This window comes from Nymphalis io, chromosome 18, assembly GCF_905147045.1.
Source record: "Nymphalis io chromosome 18, ilAglIoxx1.1, whole genome shotgun sequence".
Lineage (NCBI taxonomy): Eukaryota > Metazoa > Arthropoda > Insecta > Lepidoptera > Nymphalidae > Nymphalis > Nymphalis io.
In genome coordinates, this window is record NC_065905.1 from 5,171,000 (window position 1) to 5,190,574 (window position 19,575).

General features: G+C 34.1%; 1 protein-coding gene across 6 annotated transcripts in view; it reads left to right on the plus strand.

Moving 5' to 3' along the window:
* The first annotated feature begins 3,640 nt into the window (after positions 1-3,640).
* LOC126775504 (max-binding protein MNT-like) overlaps positions 3,641-19,575 on the plus strand; it is a 35,030-nt gene continuing 19,095 nt past the window's right edge. For 3 of the 6 annotated variants that reach the window (XM_050497484.1, XM_050497481.1, XM_050497485.1), the window contains exons 1-2: positions 10,025-10,460; positions 15,667-16,213. In XM_050497484.1, the coding sequence (XP_050353441.1) occupies positions 15,811-16,213 (403 nt within the window). In that variant the 5' untranslated portion in view covers positions 10,025-10,460; positions 15,667-15,810. Of the gene's footprint in view, positions 3,801-10,022; positions 10,461-15,613; positions 16,214-19,575 lie in introns of those variants that run through there. The other 3 variants (XM_050497486.1, XM_050497483.1, XM_050497487.1) reach the window with 3 other exon arrangements.

The following is a 19,575-nucleotide window of genomic DNA, read 5'->3' on the forward strand; positions in this document are numbered from 1 at the left end:
CCTTCAAACCGGAACACAACAATCCAAGTACTGCTGTTCTAGAATATCTGATGAGTGGGTGGTACCTACCCAGACGAGCTTGCACAAAACCCTACCACCAGTAAATGTATACAGAGTTCGCTTCGTTTTTTTATAACAATTACTTACTTATACAATATTTTGAGACCTTACAAAGTGTTAATTTCGACTTAAATTTTAAAAACAAAGGTTTGCATGATTTTTTGGAAACTACACATATTTAATAAAGACCACGATCACTGTCTATTGTTTATTATTGTGTATTAACTTGTTATTTTGATTTAGAGTATATAATAGAGTATAAAATAAAGATTATTATTTATTATAAATTATAAGCGTCTAGTTTAAAAAAAGTTCGTTTTTACATATTAACACAATATATACACGCGTAAGTGATATACATACAACACATACTTATATCAGTAAAAAAATAGTATATAAATCTGATTCAAAGGATATCGAAAATTGGATATATAAAATATTTCAAAACCATAAAATTAGCTTATAAGCGCTATAACATTTTAATTGTAATTTTTTCATTAAACGATCAACTTAGGTGCTCGTATTCTAAGAAACTAAAAAACTTTGAAATTTTTAACTTATAGAAAAATGAAAATAGTTGTTAGTATTGATCATAGCGGCCTCAATTTTCTTAATTTTGGTTTAGCTATTTATACAAAGTCAAAATTCCAAAGAAAGTGTTTACGTAAATACGCGAATGCATTATTGGAGTTCGTAGATTGAACTACAGTGCTGACCAATTTAAATGAAAAAAATATAATACTGTAGTTTAAATAGTGATTTAGTACATAGCAGCCTGAAAATTTTGATATGTATGAATTAACTATAAAAAAAATCACATTCAAAGGCAAAAAACTACCAAAAACGCTCCGAAATAGTTGTGAATTTCACCTTAATAAATAATTATTATTAAGAAAAAATTATACCAAAGTTAACGTTACTTTATTTTTTTGTTCAAATATTAAAAATTAAAAAAAAAAAACGTAATAACAACTTATAAAATGCTACAAAATGCCACGCGTTGGGCCGTGGGCGTTCGAATTCAGTATTGTGCTAGCGCTTCTAGTGTTAGGACTTATGCCGAATTATTGAGGTCTCATACTACGCCAAACGATACCGCGTGAACTGTATAGTGAGACTATTTATTATAGATCATGTATAATAAATCTATTTTTTTTTAATTTGGGTTAAATAAATATAAGCAAACCGAATAAAAAAAAAAAATTAAAATACTTACCTCATGTTCTCAAAAATACAATAAAGCTAATACAAAACCATATAAAGACCGATAGCGCTACAAGCCTAGCCGCAAACAAGTCCAAGTTCCCAGCATAATCTTTATGATCCCATACCTTTAAAATTCCTAATATTAGTAAATGCATTTAAATGAAGATTGTTATTTTTACTAAAAAAAAATACTATAATAATGTACACGAGGGAAGCCGCAGGTGGATAGCAAGTGGCTGCAACTCGAATGCACACAAACTCAATCACTGAACACACTCAAATTATATAGTGAAAAAGATACTCAAATACTGAAATTTTACAAATATAAAAAAAGTGTTTTTATTTTGAGATATCTGCCGGCATTCCCTTATTATGGAATTGCTTATCATAATAAAAATATTTTAAGAAAAAAGTAATAGAATAATTCAAATAATAGAAAAACTATCAAGATTACTGAGTTACAGCGACAACGCTGTGTCGTAAACTCAAGAGTCCGATAGAGTCGTGCGTAAATACTTAATTTTGACAAAAGTAATTTTGTGATAGGCTTATACCAAATTCAATAAACAATGATAGTAAAAGTTGGCAATTGAAAAGCCTTGTTACAAATGGATTGATCCTTTATTTATAATAATAATAATAATGTCCTCCAGAACGATTTCGGCCACGGCGGCCAATCTCAAGAGAGATTAACCAACTACGCAGGAGATATAGTGCACAAGTATGTGCGCAAACACAAGTGCACTCTCTATTCTCTAACGGGAATATGAGAGTTATCTCATAATCCGATGGGACGGCAATCCGACACGACCGGAAAGAGTTCAGGCGCAGGATCAACGGCTTTCCGAGGCACGAGAGTGAAAACACTTCCAACTTCCAGACTCCGGGCTGCTACTGCGAATTTTCTCACAGAAAATCCCAATAACTTTTTATTGGATATCCGACCTGGAAATTGAACCCAGGACCTCCGGGTCTGCGGCCTTACATCAAGCCACTAGACCAACGAGGCAGTCAAGGCAGTCTTTTATTTATATAACATTATAAATTGGTCGATGAAGTTAATTTATTATAGAAATTTAAATTACGTCATCCTTTCGAATATAGCTTAGATAAAATTATTAAACATTGGTTCGATTATTATCATATAATATTATAATTATATATTGTTATTACGGAACGAACGAAATGTTTAATGGTCCTGACGTCTAATCGACCAGCAGTAGAAACAACTTGTAGCTCACTTGCGAAATGTTGAAAACCGACTAATGATATTGGTGATACGCTATTTTGTTACATATATTTCGTTTAAATGTTATATATATATATATATATATATATATATATATATATATATAAAGATATTGTAATGCATTTTAATATTTATTTAATTTAATTGTGTGTCATAAATATAGTGGCTACACATATATATATATATATAAAATCAAAGACTTACTTTAACCTAGGATTTTTTTTACCAGAAAACAGAAAGTAAAATTTACATTTTAGTAGATTTACATTATTAATTTTTATTATTTTAGTCAAATTTAAAATAGTCCCTCCCGATTCCCACCCGACGCAAAGCTGCCCATAAAGCAGGCCGCATTTCCGCGCTGTATGGCAATGGACAACCTATATACCTAATTTTATATTTATTAAAGTCAATATCGCATGTCATTTTCTGAGATCCTATTAAAGTTTTCTCCGGCGACTTATGAATTTGTTTTTTAAAGAATATTTACTATAGAAAATTAATTTTTATAAAACAAAAATCTTTAAAACACTAAAGAAAGCTTTAATTTACAATTCAAGTTTAGTATTAGTAATAATTTTAGGGGGACGAGACGAGAGTAAAGTTGGTTTGACCTATCTAAATACGAGGTAATAGAAACATTCACGAATAAGTATAGTATATTTATTAATATTATTTTATACAAATTCTTGTTCATTTTACTGTGTGATTTTGCTAGTAGGTAATTAGATTAATAATTATTATCGTCGGTATAAGAAAAAGGAGGATGTTAGGTGAAAATATAAAGTATTAATTTCCGTGCGTCTTTAACTCCCCACGCACTAGAAGTGAAAGTCGGGCGACACGTGCTGCTGCGCTGCGCGATTGCTGGTGTCGCCGGTAGTTCGCCCGCGCTCCGCTAAGGTATTTCGATATAAACAAAGCGTGCCGCGTCACAGCACCGACGTCTGCATCCGATTGTTCGTCGGCCATCGCTCTCGCAGTATCGCTGTCGTACTCGTACCTCTGGCTGTGCAGACATCGATCGCGCACGCCCCGCACGGTGCGCTCTCTCGTATTATCATTGGTGAACGATGAGGGACACGTGACACGCGTGCAGCGCCGCGATTCGCCAGTAGGCCGGACGGCCACGTGAGCGGCTTGCGGCGCGCGTGGCCAGTCGCGGCGTGACAGCGGGCGCGCTCGTACCGCGCGCGGCCGTGCCGCGCTCTCGATATGAGCCTCCTCGACACGCTGCTCGAGGCGGCGCGCTTCATCGAGCTGCAGGAGAGGCGCCTCCAGGCCGGTAAGTGGCGAGCGTGCGCGGTGTACCCGGGCCCGCGCCCTGCGCTGGCTGACGCCTGCTGCTCTTGACCTTGAACGCCACGCAGCCGCGGTCCGCCCCGCCCCACGTAAACAAAGGAAGCCCGAAATTCGCCGGCTACGAGAGCCGCTCGCTCGAGTGTCGAGTTATGCCATGTTGTGTTTTTGTGTGAATATTGAAAACGCGATGTGATTTTATTCAATTTCATGAGAGTATATCGCTCGACCGTCCCTAGACTACCTCGTCGCGAGCGAATAACGCCAGTGCTATGTATTTCAACACAAAATGTACACAGAGGCGATGAACCGAGATGCGAGCGATTCTCGTCTCTATCACTCGCACGCGATTCCCGATCCCGACCCGGTACTACTTGACGCTCACAACAGTTTATTTCTCAGTGTTCGCCTCCACTGCGAGTTGTGTGTAGTTGCAATGACATCACGATAGTTTTCTCTAAAGTAATATTGGGTATGTGTTCTGTTATATCGTACTCATTTTGTACACGCACACCTACGCTATATTTGCGCACGTTGAGTGAGCGGTTACTCGTTCGTAATTCAAGTACCGAGCGTTTTCTTTTATTTTACGTACAACGCTGCGTCTGTTGAGAACAACGTAATCAAGGCGTTAAAACGTAATGCATTGGTCAGTGATTGCGACGCTGACTTGGATGCGGGCAATCTGTCAGCTGATCGCCTCGTGTCGAGGCCGGGGCGGGAGCGGAGAGGCCGGTGCAGCGCAGAGTGCGGGGTGTAGTGGGGTGGTGACTCGTGATGTGCACACGCATCCTGTGACTGCCTTGTTTACTCGAAACATCCTAATTGCGATATCCATACATTATTAAACTTAACTTCAAAATAAAGCCAAAGGCATTATTTGGTAATGGTTCTGCACTTTCAGTTAGACGGTGAACATATTGTACAGATGTTGAATATTCAAATATACTGATAAAGTATAAACACGACTGGTTATTTTTGAATGCAAGGCGATTTTCATCTTTACAGGATTAAAACAATACCCGAGTTCTAAGTAAGGGTTTATCTGTGTATTATTATAGATTATTAATTAATCAGCTAACGTATTCGTAATTTAATACAATGTTTTGTAAAACACTTTGTCAAGTAAAAGAAGAATCATTTATATAGTTTCACTTTAACGCAAGGACGATTCGTCTGGTGTCTAACGTGATCTCGTTTACCGATAAGTAAGCATCTTTACACGTGTATTTATGAACCGGCTGGTTATTTGTGAGACCACTTCGTCATTTCTGCTGCCCTGGTAACTTTAACATTTATGTCCCTCATTTGATTTCTTTTTTTCTTATAGTTGGTTTAATCCACTAATCCTACTACAAGTCTACTGTCCGTAACAGCCTGTGAATGTCCCACTGCTGGGCTAAAGGCCTCCTCTCCTCTTTTTGAGGAGAAGGTTTGGAGCTTATTCCACCACGCTGCTCCAATGCGGGTTGGTAGAATTCACATGTGGCAGAACTTCAGTGAAATTAGTCTACTGTACCGATTGTAAAATAGTGTGGTGCGTCATTATGGATTGAACTATGCATAGTGTGTGTGTGTTTTTTTTAAATGAAAGTTATCCTAATAATTTTGCATTACATGAGAACTTGTAACAATTGCAAAATGCCATAAATTAATAAAATATAAAACTTTAAACTACAACAATTTTTATAACAACTTCACCAAATTTTTACCTTAATAAAAATTAAGGTAAAAATTTGGTAATATGGAATGAAGGGGAATTTTAAAAACGGAATTTTAACAATATGTAATTTATCCTGTATTAGGTACCAAAATGAAACTTGGAGAAAACTCAAACATTAAATTTAATTGTTTTTTGTTACCACCATCAACTCACATTGGGCAGCGTAGTGGTATAAGCTAAACCTTCTCAAAAGGACAGGATGCTTTATCACAGCAGTAAGCAATTTTTAGGTTATTTGCATCTACTTTTATATTTACACTGGTGGTAGGGCTTTGTGCAAGCTCGTCTGGGTAGGTACCACCCACTCATCAGATATTCTACCGCAAAACAGCAATACTTGATATTGTTGTGTTCCGGTTTGAAGGATGAGTGAGCCAGTGTAATTACAGGCACAAGGGACATAAAATCTTAGTTCCCAAGGTTGGTGGCGCATTGGCTATAAGCGATGGTTGAAATTTGTTACAATGCCAATGTCTAAGGGCGTTTGGTGACCACTTACCATCAGGTGGCCCACGTGCTCGTCCACCTTCCTATTCTATAAAAAAAAAAAAAAATTTGCAATTTTTTCGATGCCACATTAACAAAATGTGCTGTTTTTTTATATAAAAAAATAAGATTTACAAAATAAATTGAATAAAGTTTGTTGCAATCCCAACTTGTTGCAGTAATCGAATTTAAAACTCTTAAAAAACAGCTTTAGTTTCTTTAAAGGTAGAATAAAATTAGTGATAAACAAATATAGTTTTGAATCTCTATTAAATTAATTAAAACAAAATAAACCGTTTTATTTCCGCTATTAATTATATTTCACCAATTAGACAAACTAGGAGCCAGATTCTGTTATAATTTTTAATTAATCTAAAGTGTTAAGTGATTTTGTAATTGTTATTTATAAACGACACGACTCACAACTCAGTGTTTAACATGATAGCGTCGTGAACAATAAAAACATTTTCACTATAACAACAATAATTAGTAACCAGTGTAATATTGAACGGATATAAAAATACTACGCTCTTAAAGGAATATAATTTATATTTAATGGGAACATTTATGCTCTGTGCAAGCTTGTTTGGGTAAATGCCACAGTCATCAGTTATTGATTGAGCAAATTTCCGGATCATACTGTTACATACAACAGTAAGGAACATTACACCTCAATTGATAATATCCAAATCCCATTCATAAATAAAAATAAACAATATAAGCTAACCAAGTCTAAGAAAATTGAATTGCATAAAATATTTTCGCAAGTTGTAGGAATCCCTACAAGATCAGCCAAATGGTTTATTTTTATCACAATGAACCATGCCATACCTGATATCGAAATCTTGTTTTTTTTCCTCAAAGTAATAACAATTTAAGTCTTATGAAAAGATGCATTTAGTTTCATACCACAAATATAGATCAATCACAACCAAAACGTGTACACAGTAGAGTAATCAATGATATAATTAGGTTAATAAGTAATTATATCATTTAATTCATAATTTATTCACTGTGTTTAGTGAATTGTCAATATCTGGACGAATCTTCCAAATCATTGATTCTCCCGAAATACTTTACTAATGCGCGCCGACGTAAATTTGAATTGACTTTGGGCGTATTGATGTTCTATCTTCATTTATTAGCCGTAAAATTTTGGCAAAAAAACTTTAATACACAATATAATGTATGATGGGTGGTATGTCTGAATTACGCAGTAAGTAAGGCTCGGTGAATCTTATCACCAAGGTTTCAGTGAGGTCGTCACGAGTACCCGGCGATCAGAACGGTGAAAGGGATTGTATGACCTCGCCATATGCGTCTACACTGACAACGCGTTCTTTTGTATTCAACTACACGGGAACCTGACGTCGATAATCATATGGGGCGACGAAAGTTTTGCACTAATGTGTAGCTTCGGACTTACAGCGTTCCATAAAATGAATCTGATTATCCATTGGTAATGGTACTTATAAATACATGTATCATGATAACATATAAGTTTTGCTTAAGATTATTGTTTCGTTTAGGATGTCATTGATTCAATACAGGGATATTGTGATATGAGAGTTCTATTACAACGTAGATGAGCCTTATACAAATTAAATTTAGCATTTTCTAGAAAGGCATAAGATGCCTTCTGTTATTACCTACACAAAACAACAATAAAAAAGCGAAAATAATTTTTGCATCTGGATCAAAATTAATGAAATTAGCTTTAAATCTCCATCTGTATGGAAGAGCAGACCCAGTGGAACATTTATTGATTATTACTACTAAGTAGGTACCGACTTGTATTTAAATACATGAAATAACCAAATGAGAATGGTCTTTTTAGAGGTGGTGCTTCTTATATACATCAGTTTTAAACGTTGTTTAATTTATAAACCGTCAAATATTTCGTTAACATGAATTTTTTAATTTATGAACTTTGAAATTTATTAATTTATGTTAATTAATAAAAATTTTACATATTAGGTACCCAATTTTTAAAGATAAGAGTAAGCTTTTATGGGACTAACTTAAATAGTTTTACTTCGACAATAGACTTAGACTATATACTAGGCCGATTCAAGGTCAATTGACACAGGCATAAAAACTTAATGAAAGTCATAAACAAAAATGTGTATGTCTGCTTATCTCGAATACAAAATAAGATACGCGGAGTCTTATGCCCTATATGTTATTTTGCTTATATTCATGGATGTAAATATTTAAAAAACTAGGAAATATTGTAAAAACGAAAGTTAATTTTAGACATTGAATATTAAAAAAAAAATCCATAGTGTTAAGAATATATTTTTAAATGTAACTTTTGAACTAATACACAAGTACGTAAGTACAAATTAACCAACCAAGAATAAAATTCTACATAAATAACAAATATTGTATGTATTTAAAAAAACATATTTTGTAGAAGAATTTAAATGCTTATCATATAAAGTTACATGAATCAGTGAGCTTTCGTTGCATGATACGCAGTCGTATCTCGACTTCCGGTGGGTGGATTCCCCCCTTCATGGCGTTTCCACTTGGAATCCCGTGTCGTTAAGCGGTTTATATCGATTATCAAGCGATGAAAATTGTAAAAATGTTTCTTGATCTATTTATTACAACAATATTTAATTTCTGTCTTTAGCCACGTTGAAGCAAGTTGATCACATCATGTCAAAGGAAACTGAGCAAATTTCATGAGATCGCGTATTCCGAAAATAGAATCTAGACATGATGCTAGGTTGGATCGTAACCTGCTAAACCGGCAGGTGTGGTTACAAGAGGTACATGAAGCGGGGAGAGGTGTTTGTCCGGGGGGAGACAGCCCGGGCTGCACGCTGCACCGCGCCAAGGTCAGACGTCGCACGCATGCGTCGACTCCCTCCCTCGCACGACCTTATCGGTACCTGCACCCACTTATTCATGTGTTCCTGTGACTTGCACTCGATACAATAATCGTTCCCTCCTTTTTCTCGCGGCAAAGGATTACGTGACCCATCGAAGTACGTGAGCAAAAAGTACATTGTTCAAGAATAGCCTTGAAAAGTTTTAAATTTTTCTAGAATTATTTTAAATATGTAATATTTTTGCATGGATTACATCTAAGTCTAGTAAAATATAGAAAGTATTTATTTACTTCCGCAAGTTCCGTTACGGCGGTTATATTATGATTTAACATTAAATAAATTGTGTACAAATTATTCTTTATATATTCAAAAGAACAATGTACAAACATGTGTCTTGGGCCATGGCGTAGGAGGAAAACAGTGCTCATGTACTAGTATCGTATAACATAATATAGAAATCCTATTAGTCAAATTAGCGCTCGCATTGACACGCAAATTAGTCTGTTCATTTCTGCTTGTGTAATACATAGTTTGCGATAGATTTTACTAACATAATAATTGTATTTTTAACAATATCAATGTGATATTAAACTAAAATTGTAAATGTTGTGAATGTTAGTACCAGTGCATCGGCGTTGTCACTTAAACGTCTTTTATTAGAAAGTTTAACGATATTGTGCATAAGGAGCGAAGTGCGGGACACGGTGGACTTCTACATTCGCACCGTCGCCAACACAACCCGATTCGGTTGCAACGTTCCATTCACCTTATTCGCCGCCGTCGAGGTTCAGTGACTCCGCCGGTGACCGACTAACTCTTCAAACACGTCATCGGCGTGCTAATGCCGCCGTTTCATCACCAACAGCTATCGCTGCGCTGCTCTTAACATTCTGTAGGTGTATCGCGGCGCGGCCGTTGTTGCGACCTCGTTTCGAGGTAGTCGAATGTGACGCGCCGCGTGTCGACGTCGGGCGTGCAGCGTTATGTAAAATGAGACAGTGCAGCGGCGAGTGTTGCGCTCGACCGCGTGCGCGCCCCCCGCCTGCAGTCCTCCCCTTCGCGATTTCGTTCGGCGGCGGCTGGCGAGCGGTGTGGCGCGGTGCGGGGCTCGGAGGTCGCGCTCCTCCCGCCTCTGCCCTCCGAGACGCGTTAAAGTTCTACAATCCGCAAACGGCGGCCGCTCAGTCGTCGAGCGGAGTTCGTCGGCACTGGTCGGTTTCGTGTCCGGGAGCTGCTTTCTCTCTTTCCGATATCGTGACGTATTGCAGCTCCGGTCGCCTTCGACGCGCAGCCATTTCGGGAGTTCGTAGTGAATCCGTGGGTGCGTTTGCGACGGTCACGAACGGCACCGGCGGTTGCGGATTAAAATAGCGTTCGTTATCATCGCAACCTCGAACGGCGAGACGAGATAGCGCGAGGTCGGCGGCACCTGCGCGCCGCGCCCCACGTGCGCGTCCGCTGCAGCCGACAATTAGCAAGTGGTAACCACTGGAGCACTCGCTGTCCCCTCTGCTCCTCTCTATCTCTCGGGCTGGCTACCACTCTAGAATTGTCTGGACTTTGCGCATTCTAGAACAGATATAAAGCATTCTTACCGGTAATTTCTTACCTACTATTACTTGAAGCCTGATTAGTCCTTTGAATGGTATTTATTATTTAAGATACTCTGACAGAGTTATATTTTCAATTACGAATAAAATATTATTTAAAATATTTTTGCGAGATTAACGTAAAACAATGAAATCGCTATGAAACCATCATTTCAAGTATTTCACCTATGAACATTTTCGCCCGTCGTGTGCGCTGAATATACATATTTTGTTATTGCTATTTGACGTTCCAAAAATGTTATCGGATACAAGTTATTTTATCTTAATTCAACTTTACATATACAATATTATCACAAAGGCAGAATTCGTACGCTCTTTGTTTTCTTTTCGTTGATAGATTAAAATGTATCTAAAAGTTTTTTTCTGAACTACACCAACCAAATGGATCTTTAATTGTTCATGTAGTTTGCTATAAGGATGCCATTGACAGAGAAATTTCGTTAGTCCATGTCGACATTTCTCGACTTAAACGCACTAATGCAGACATATATTAATAAACACTATGATTACAATAGTAAAACAAATAAACCAATGTTATAAGTAAAAGTATTTCTAATCAGACGGTATATAGTATAATCCTATGTACTTAGAATTTGTTATAACTGTTATATATCGTATGAATTAAATATAAATTATATGCAACTTGTTTAAAGACAAATAACATCGTAGGACAGTCTTAATAAATATAATAACGGTATAAAGCACATACCAGATCATTAATTGTGAAAAAAATTATTATATGTTGTATGAAAAGAACTTATATAATTTGCTCAAATTATAGTAAATATGTTTTGTTTTTTTTTTTTAATCAAAATAATTAGAATAATACTTATTTCGATTTAAATTTCAATCGCTGCCTGAAAATAAAACATGATTTTATTTATTTTAGAAAAAAATGAAGTTAATGGGAGACAATCCTTCCTTGTGTTGTTTTCTTAGTTTTTTTTTCAAAATGATGCATTTTGTTCTACATTATATATATTTTTCGATTTAAATGAGTATAAATGCACATATTTGATATATACATGATTTTATTTATACATGATTAAATTTCATACATAAATTGACCTGATTGTATTTATTTCTTTTGTACGCAAATGATCATATGATTTTGAATTACAATCATAGCCTGTTAAATACTGTATTTTTATCTTATACCTGATACAAAAACATCGTAAGTCAGGGTTTACTACGGTAAAAAAAATACAATGCAATGCAGTTTATTTAAAATGTCTCCATTGCTACGTTCAAAATAAAATATTCAGTGAAAAGATTGTAACTTCTCTTGTAAGTTGCTATTTTTTTCTCCATAATAGTTTACAGGTTGTATGGTGTAGTAGTGCTTTATGGATTTAAAGTCCTTATGGAAACTAAAGATATTTTAAATTTAAACTCTTGGGCACTCTGGGGTCTTAGTAAGCAAATCCAACAAAATGGTGACACTAAGGCTTCTTTTTATTAATCGGAGGTCAACAAATACTACTAATTAAGGTATTTTTAAATACATTTTTATAGGAACAACAGGTGCGGTACTAATATAAAATAAATGAAATTCATCCAAGACAGTTTTTCTTTACCATGCTTTACGTTAGGAGTAGTTAGGACAATATAAAATAATTGCTCAATATTAAAACAAATTGACTCACTGTACATAATGTTAAAACTTATATGGTAAACTAATAATTATCTTTGTACACACGATGTTTGAATCATGCAAATCAATTTTCACCCACTTTTAAATGTTTTTGCACTTGGCTATCTGTTTTAAGAGAAAGATTATAAAATTATACAATTTTTGGCTACAATTAGTAATCAGCCAAGCATTAACAGTGCAATAGGCAAGCAACCACCATGTATAAATCAAGCAAGTATTGGTATTTACAAGAATTGACGCAGTTGAAACTGTTGGTACATCTCGCAAAAAAAACCGGCCGATTGCTATAGCATTTTATTAGTAAAATCGTATTTTAGTTAATGATAGCCGAAGTCGATAAAAATTGATGTTCTTATAAATCAGGTGTCAGCAGAAAGTCAAAGTAATTAATTTATATTATTAATATTGCATAATATGCAATATAACAAAGTACAAACAAAGGCATTTCAAAACTACTTTAATTTCTAGGTTAGTAGTATTTATGTATTTTATTTCTCCATATTAAAAACGAACAGCAAACATTATATATAAAGCCAAAATGTCAATGCTAAAAAACATTTGAAATAATTTCCTCCCATAGACAGCACAGTCTATTAGGAAGGATATTATATTTGTATAAGTAAATTGTCTACATCGTTTTTTTGTTAGGTACTAGTTTTTTTATGTTGATAACGAATAAACACACTGCGGTGCACGTTATCAATTTTAACGGATTTAGAATAAATGATTTTCGATTCACATAATTGGAAACTAAAATTAATATATTAAAGTTTTCTCATTAAATTCACAACAAAAAGAAATATAAATAAAATAAAAAAAATCGCTATCATTTACGCTATTTTTTCAGTACGCGTCGATTTGCAAATTTTAAAATAGAACTTTTAGATTCATAATAACGAATGCTGGTGGTAGAGCTTCGTGCAAGCTCGTCTGAGCGGGTACTCATCAGATATTCTACCGCAAAACAGCAGTACTTGGTATTGTTGTGTTCCGGTTTGAAGGGTAAGTTAGCCAGTGTAATTACAGGCACAAGAGATATAACATCTTAGTTCCCAAGGTTGGTGGCGCATTGGTGATGTAAGCGAGGGTTAACATTTCTTACAATGCTAATGTCTATGGGCGTTGGTGACCACTTACCATCAGGTGGCCCATGTGCTCGTCCGCCTTCCTATTCTATAAAAAAAATGCTTACAATAATACTAAATCTTCGATTTTTTTTTATTATGAGTTTAGTCGTGAGATTGTCAAAGTTGACAACAGTATAGTAATAGGAGAACATACCATAGATATTAATACGTGAAAGCATTTCCACCTTTTAATACTAAAGCATTTACAAACTGTTTCATATGAATAAAGTTTTACCATTACATAGAAAATTGCTTTGTTCTGACATTTGTGATAGTCATATTGCAAATTATACTACATACTTTATACTAATAGTTACTGATAAACCAAGTATTGTGGCGCTGATTTTGTTACGAATAAGGATTTGAAGCGACTTATAGAATTATATATCCTGTAAAAAATAAATCGTCAATATGATTCGTTTATTCCAACTACAACATAGTACATAATACCATATAATGATTTTGAATTGTAAACACTAAGCTGACATACTTTATGTAGATGTCATTGTTTAATTTGGCGACTTAAACCTTTAAAATTACTCTCGATATTAATAAAAAAGATTTTTTTTTCACTGATTAGTGGTTATATGTGCGCGTATGACTTTGAAAACAATGAATGGGTTTTAATGAATAAAGCACTAATGTCTTTTAATAAGTGAATTTAGCCTTTAATAATTATAATTATTATTACAATTACTCATTGGAACCTAGTTTATTTTGAGATAACAACGAGAAACATTACGTTATTATATAAAAAAAAGTATTATTATTGCTCGACTCTTAGTATGGAATCCGTACGTTCAAATTCTGTTGTATTATTCATTCTGGCTTAATGTTAGTGTAGTGTAATTTAGCACGAAAACATAAATATTTAACTTGTTCATATTCTTTTTTGTTTGGTCTTTATAAAACTTCTAATGGATTGAACTATAATATTTTACAAATCATAGTAAGAGTAACGAAGCACTTATATAACATATAAACACATACACGTGTCCGCCAGTCTTAGTTACGTAACAAATACGTTTACACTCGAGCCGATATATATATACTATGTTAACTGTTTAATGTTTTGATTTTTGTGAGTTTAAAATAATTGTGGTATTTATATAAATGAGTCAGTATTCATATTAGTATTATTGTATTATATATAATATATCGTGTATTTAAAAAACAAACATATTGTAACATGTAGAAGTGATTTTAAATGACCCTAATATTTTCTAAATCTAATCTTATTAAGAGATCATGTGTTAATCGAACTACGCAAGAGTAATCAGCATTAACTATTGTTTGTTTAATATTTCAAACAATGTTGCCCCATTCAACGTGTTTTCATCGACATGAGCACCGCCCAGCACGTACACATTAGACCTGACTAACAATAATGTTATAGGTTCATAAACCAAAACAACAGTTTTTTCTGCATTTTATGTAACAGGTACACTAGCTACTATGTGCTATTTTCGCGACTCCCAACTATTTTTTTACACTATACTTACAAAATTTACTGACATACAAAAAATTTCACCTTTGAATCGAAAATGTCTGCCAATTCGGTTGCTTTATGTACCAGGGCAACACGCCACTGGAGGAGGTAGAGATAACAGTTACTATTGCGTTGACGTCGGAGTGCGAAGTGGAGGGCGGGAGGCAAGTGCACGTGCCCGTAGCTCCATGCGACTGTGCATGCCGTCCTCCCCCCTCACTTGTTGAACACATCGACACTATCAGTGGCGCTGGCCTTCGAGCCACATGAGCATGACATCTCGCCCATTCTAATGTTACTATCTCTCTCGTACATGTTCGTGCTCATAGCGCTCTCTGCGTTCATGTAGAAAATATGTTTCACGCTAATCGTACGGAGTATACTATAAAAAAATTTGCTTAAATCAAAATATATTGCAAATTATTAAATTTATAAGTCTTTAGGTACATTTTATTGAAAGGCTATTTGACATTATGTAGGAATTATATATCATTTAGTTACTAAGGAAGAACTATTTAATATATTATTGCGTATGTATCTATGTATATTTCAGTTGTAAATAATTGGTTGATGACAAAATTATATATGACTGGAAAGGCAAGCAAATAAAAAATCATGTTAATTAAAGTTAAATAAAACAATTTCTTAATCGGCAATTATTTATTTAAGTTTGAATACATTGTTGTTCATTGTTAGCTACCGTGAATTTGATTAATCTTGCAAAGTTGCTTATATCTTAGGTCGAAGATATTATATGGCTTGTTCTAAAAGTTATTGTGTAAACTGTTTTGAGAAAAAGTAATAATTTATACATAAAACTTGCGGTCTTTCAACCATTTTTAACTCTATCGTTTCGTAAACTACTAATAGGTAAACGACCCTCGCTAACGCACCCTTATAAATTTACGCAATTTTGTGTGCAGGTGATATGTTAAAAAGTGAATAAAATAGCAAATTAAATATATATATATATATAAATAATTTGACTATGTGAGTTATTAACATTGAATTTGTAACAATGAGGACTAGTGAAGTGCGAATTTAAAAATTATTGTGCCGAAAAAAGGATGGGTATATTCATGGAAATTAAAGCCAATTTGGTCACTGCCAGTTACCGGGGACGTGGTGCTGAGCCGGAGCTATATGACACAATGAATGCGCCCAGGGAGGCCTTCTACTCAGACACGCTACATACTATTGCTATAAATACTAGGGAAACAGAATTTGGCAGTATAGTTGAGCCGATCCCTATTATGCTAAAGACTTATCAACAATTTCAACAAAACGGTCACAATATTAACGGCTATGGACACCCGCATCCAGTAATAGCTTCTCTAACATCTGCACCCCTGTCACCAACGACTGAAAATCCTTCCACATCGACCACTCAAAGTCCGGTTAAAGAAGAAGCGAAGGACACGCAAAAAATTGCAAGACCTCCTAAAAAGAAATGGATCAAAGAGTATTTGGGTAAGTTAAACTAATACTCGATTGCACTTTAAAATGCTTCTCCATTTCATAGGTTTGAAATTGTGTATTACAAAAAAAACCATAAACCCATATTATTGAATTAGTTTTATAAATGCCAATAACGGAGACAGACTCGTGACAACACATTGTGGTTCGTGAGCACAACGTAAATGTATGGTTAATGTACTTTTTTTTAAAATGGAACGCTATAAACATGTACGTACATACATTATTATGTTTGCTTGAGTAAGATACCATTACTTTTTATTTTGAGAAATCGAGCGGACAATTGATCGAGTGCGATAATCTCGTTAGCTTATCTATTTGCTCAAATGAAAATATGACAAAATATATTGTCGTGCAAGTCTACTTAAGGGTAACAAGTTTGCATCAAGTAAAAATAAACGAATATTTTTTACGTTTTCAAATACCAATTTATTCTTTATTTTTAAATATTTGTTAAACGCAAATTGTACTGTAAATAATAATGATCTTAAAATCGAAATCACAGTTATAAATATTATGGAGTAAGTCACATAGCTATTCATATCATAATTATGTGAAGTATTTTTTTTTTTACCATAAACAAATGGCAAGCATTGAGTAAAAATAATATAATACGTAATCGATACACGCAAATGGACTGTTAAAATCTAATAAAGATGAACACTAGTGTCTCTGATTGTAGTGTTGCGTAATAGAAGTTTCTAAAGCTGCCACCCACCGGGTTACAAATCGACGCCCGTCGCCCGTACGAATCTGTATACCTACTACGTGTTTACATCACGAATAATACGTCTATACTAATTTTGCAAACTAACCTAAATTAGATTAATTTAAATGTGAAATGTTTAGTTAATTTTATGTAAATTGTAGTTAAATATATCTTTAGTATAATTTTAAGTGCATTCACGGTATCAACATTATTATATGGAAAATATTTAAGATCACATGGAAAGTATTATTGTTATAATCCAATAAAATTATGAAGATATTTATTTTGATGGATCATATATATATAATAAATATATTGCTTAAATCCACACCACTGCTCTTGATAGAACACTTATTATTGTTAATACGACAATAACAAACAAACCTTGCCATAAAATTGATAAACAAACGTATTTGATATAAAAAAAATATTCTATAAATGTTAAATAAAAATTGAAACATTTTTGTAGTGGAAGTTGGCGATTAAAAGTATCTTTTAAAAACAAGTGAAAGAAATCTATATTAATTTTCATGTTTTTAGTATTGACGTAAATACGATCGCTTTTGTTCTATTGTAACTATCATAAATTGCAAGGTTTTCTCAGATACACATACAAACTATTACAAATACCTTACATAACTGTTGGCCCTTGGTATCATGTACTTACTATATTTGCTGCATCGTGTTTTGAAATCGTCTCATTGACGTGTAAATTATCGAGGACTAGTTGAAGATATCAACTATATCCCATTGAGCTTCTAGAACACGTTTTTAGACTTTAATTAGCAGACACATTAAACACTTCTTAATGCGCCTGATAAATCTGCAGATTACTTTGACGCATTTAAAAATTAAACAAATGAATCAAAATATCTTTCATTCAAGACTTCTGCAAGTACTTTGAACAATATACGTAAACTATTAACATATTTTGTAATAAATACATATAAAACAAAATAAAATGCCTTTACAAAATTGATTTTGGCTCTTGCGTTTAGTTTGTTTAGCATTTTGCTTTATTCGAAGGACTTTGAAAAAAAGGAAAGTTTTAAACGGTAATGATACGAATAAATAAATTATACTTCATGTTGTTTAAACTCCATATTATCATAACTATTGATTAAAGTAATTTCTAAGGTATATGGCAATTATATTGTCTTAAAAGGGAAGGTCCGGACTCATAGCCGAGATGGCCTAGTTGTAAGACCGCGTGAACTTAACCGATGATCGTGGGTTCAAACCGGGCAAGGTAACCTGCATGTGTCTAATTTCACTGAAATTCTTCCACATGTGAATTCCACCAACCCGCATCCTCAAAAAGGGAGAGGAGGCCTTAGCCCAGCAGTGGGACATTTACAGCTTGTTATTGTACTGTTTTTACTGTCCGGACTCAGTCAGGTATCAAAATCGTATTTCATCTAAAAGCCATTCCTTCATGTCCTACTTTTTTAATCTGTTTAAAAAAGTAATTGAAATATTTGGTATGCGATTACAGATTGTAAGAAAATAAGTTGAAATATATCTCGAAATTATTTTATTTAACTTAATTTTAGTAAATAAAAATAGCAACATTTTTATAAAGGCTGTTAAGATTCTAAATATAATCGAACGGTGAAGCGTATAACTTTCTTTATAAAGATAACCGCGTCACAGCTTTCGGCCATCTAAGTTAAATGATCGCTGTCTTTATTTATTTGTAAAATAAACACACAATGCTTTTATATTTCACACTTTATAGATAGGTAAGTATTGGCCGCGCTGACATAATATTATTATATTATATTCAGGCTATTCAGATAACAAAAATAATTCTTACACGTGCTGATTAGTAAAAGAACGTCATAAATGTAGAGCGCAAAAGCGAGGTTGTTGACATTACGATAAAAATATTATTGGCAAGCAACATTTTTCCTGTCATTTGTAGTTTATTTGCTTTCATATAAGTACATATTTTTATATTTGATAACGAAAAAAAAGAGAAATTTTTCGACGTCAATTCATAGGTTGAACATTAATAACAATTAATATCGTTATGTCAAAATGTTTTTATAGTACGTACTGTTATTTTGTAGATATTTTATAATAACAAATAAACACGCATTTTGTTACGAAAAAATATACAAGGACGGTCGCAGCTTATACTCGCTTCATGTAACTGTCTGTCACGTGTCGACCTGGACCTCCCCACTCCATATTATGTTCTATCCATTTTGGCCTCGCGCTAATCCCCACTTCTCTGCGCCATCGCCAAAAGGCAAAGCAACCATTGTTCCAATTGCAATAATATAGTCCGTCAGTCGTCTTATCTTGTGGATTCATCCGGGCTCGTCGTCTTTAGCAATTCAAAGCACTTGGATAACACGACGGCATAAATTATAGTAAATTATGATTGTTTATAATTTTATATTATGGAAGGTCCGCTATCTTATTTAAAAAAAAAACTAGTTAATGGAACAAATTTCTGCGATTTTCGAAGAATTGGCAACTTCGCGCGGCGCCATGCGCTAGTTTTACCAGGACATCATACAAACTAGGAGGCACTTTTTAATTTATCGAACAATTTATGATGTACCTAATTAGATTTGGAGACTCCCATTCCTGTTTGATTTTTCAATAAAACGCTTTACCTATAGGGGTATTAAATAAA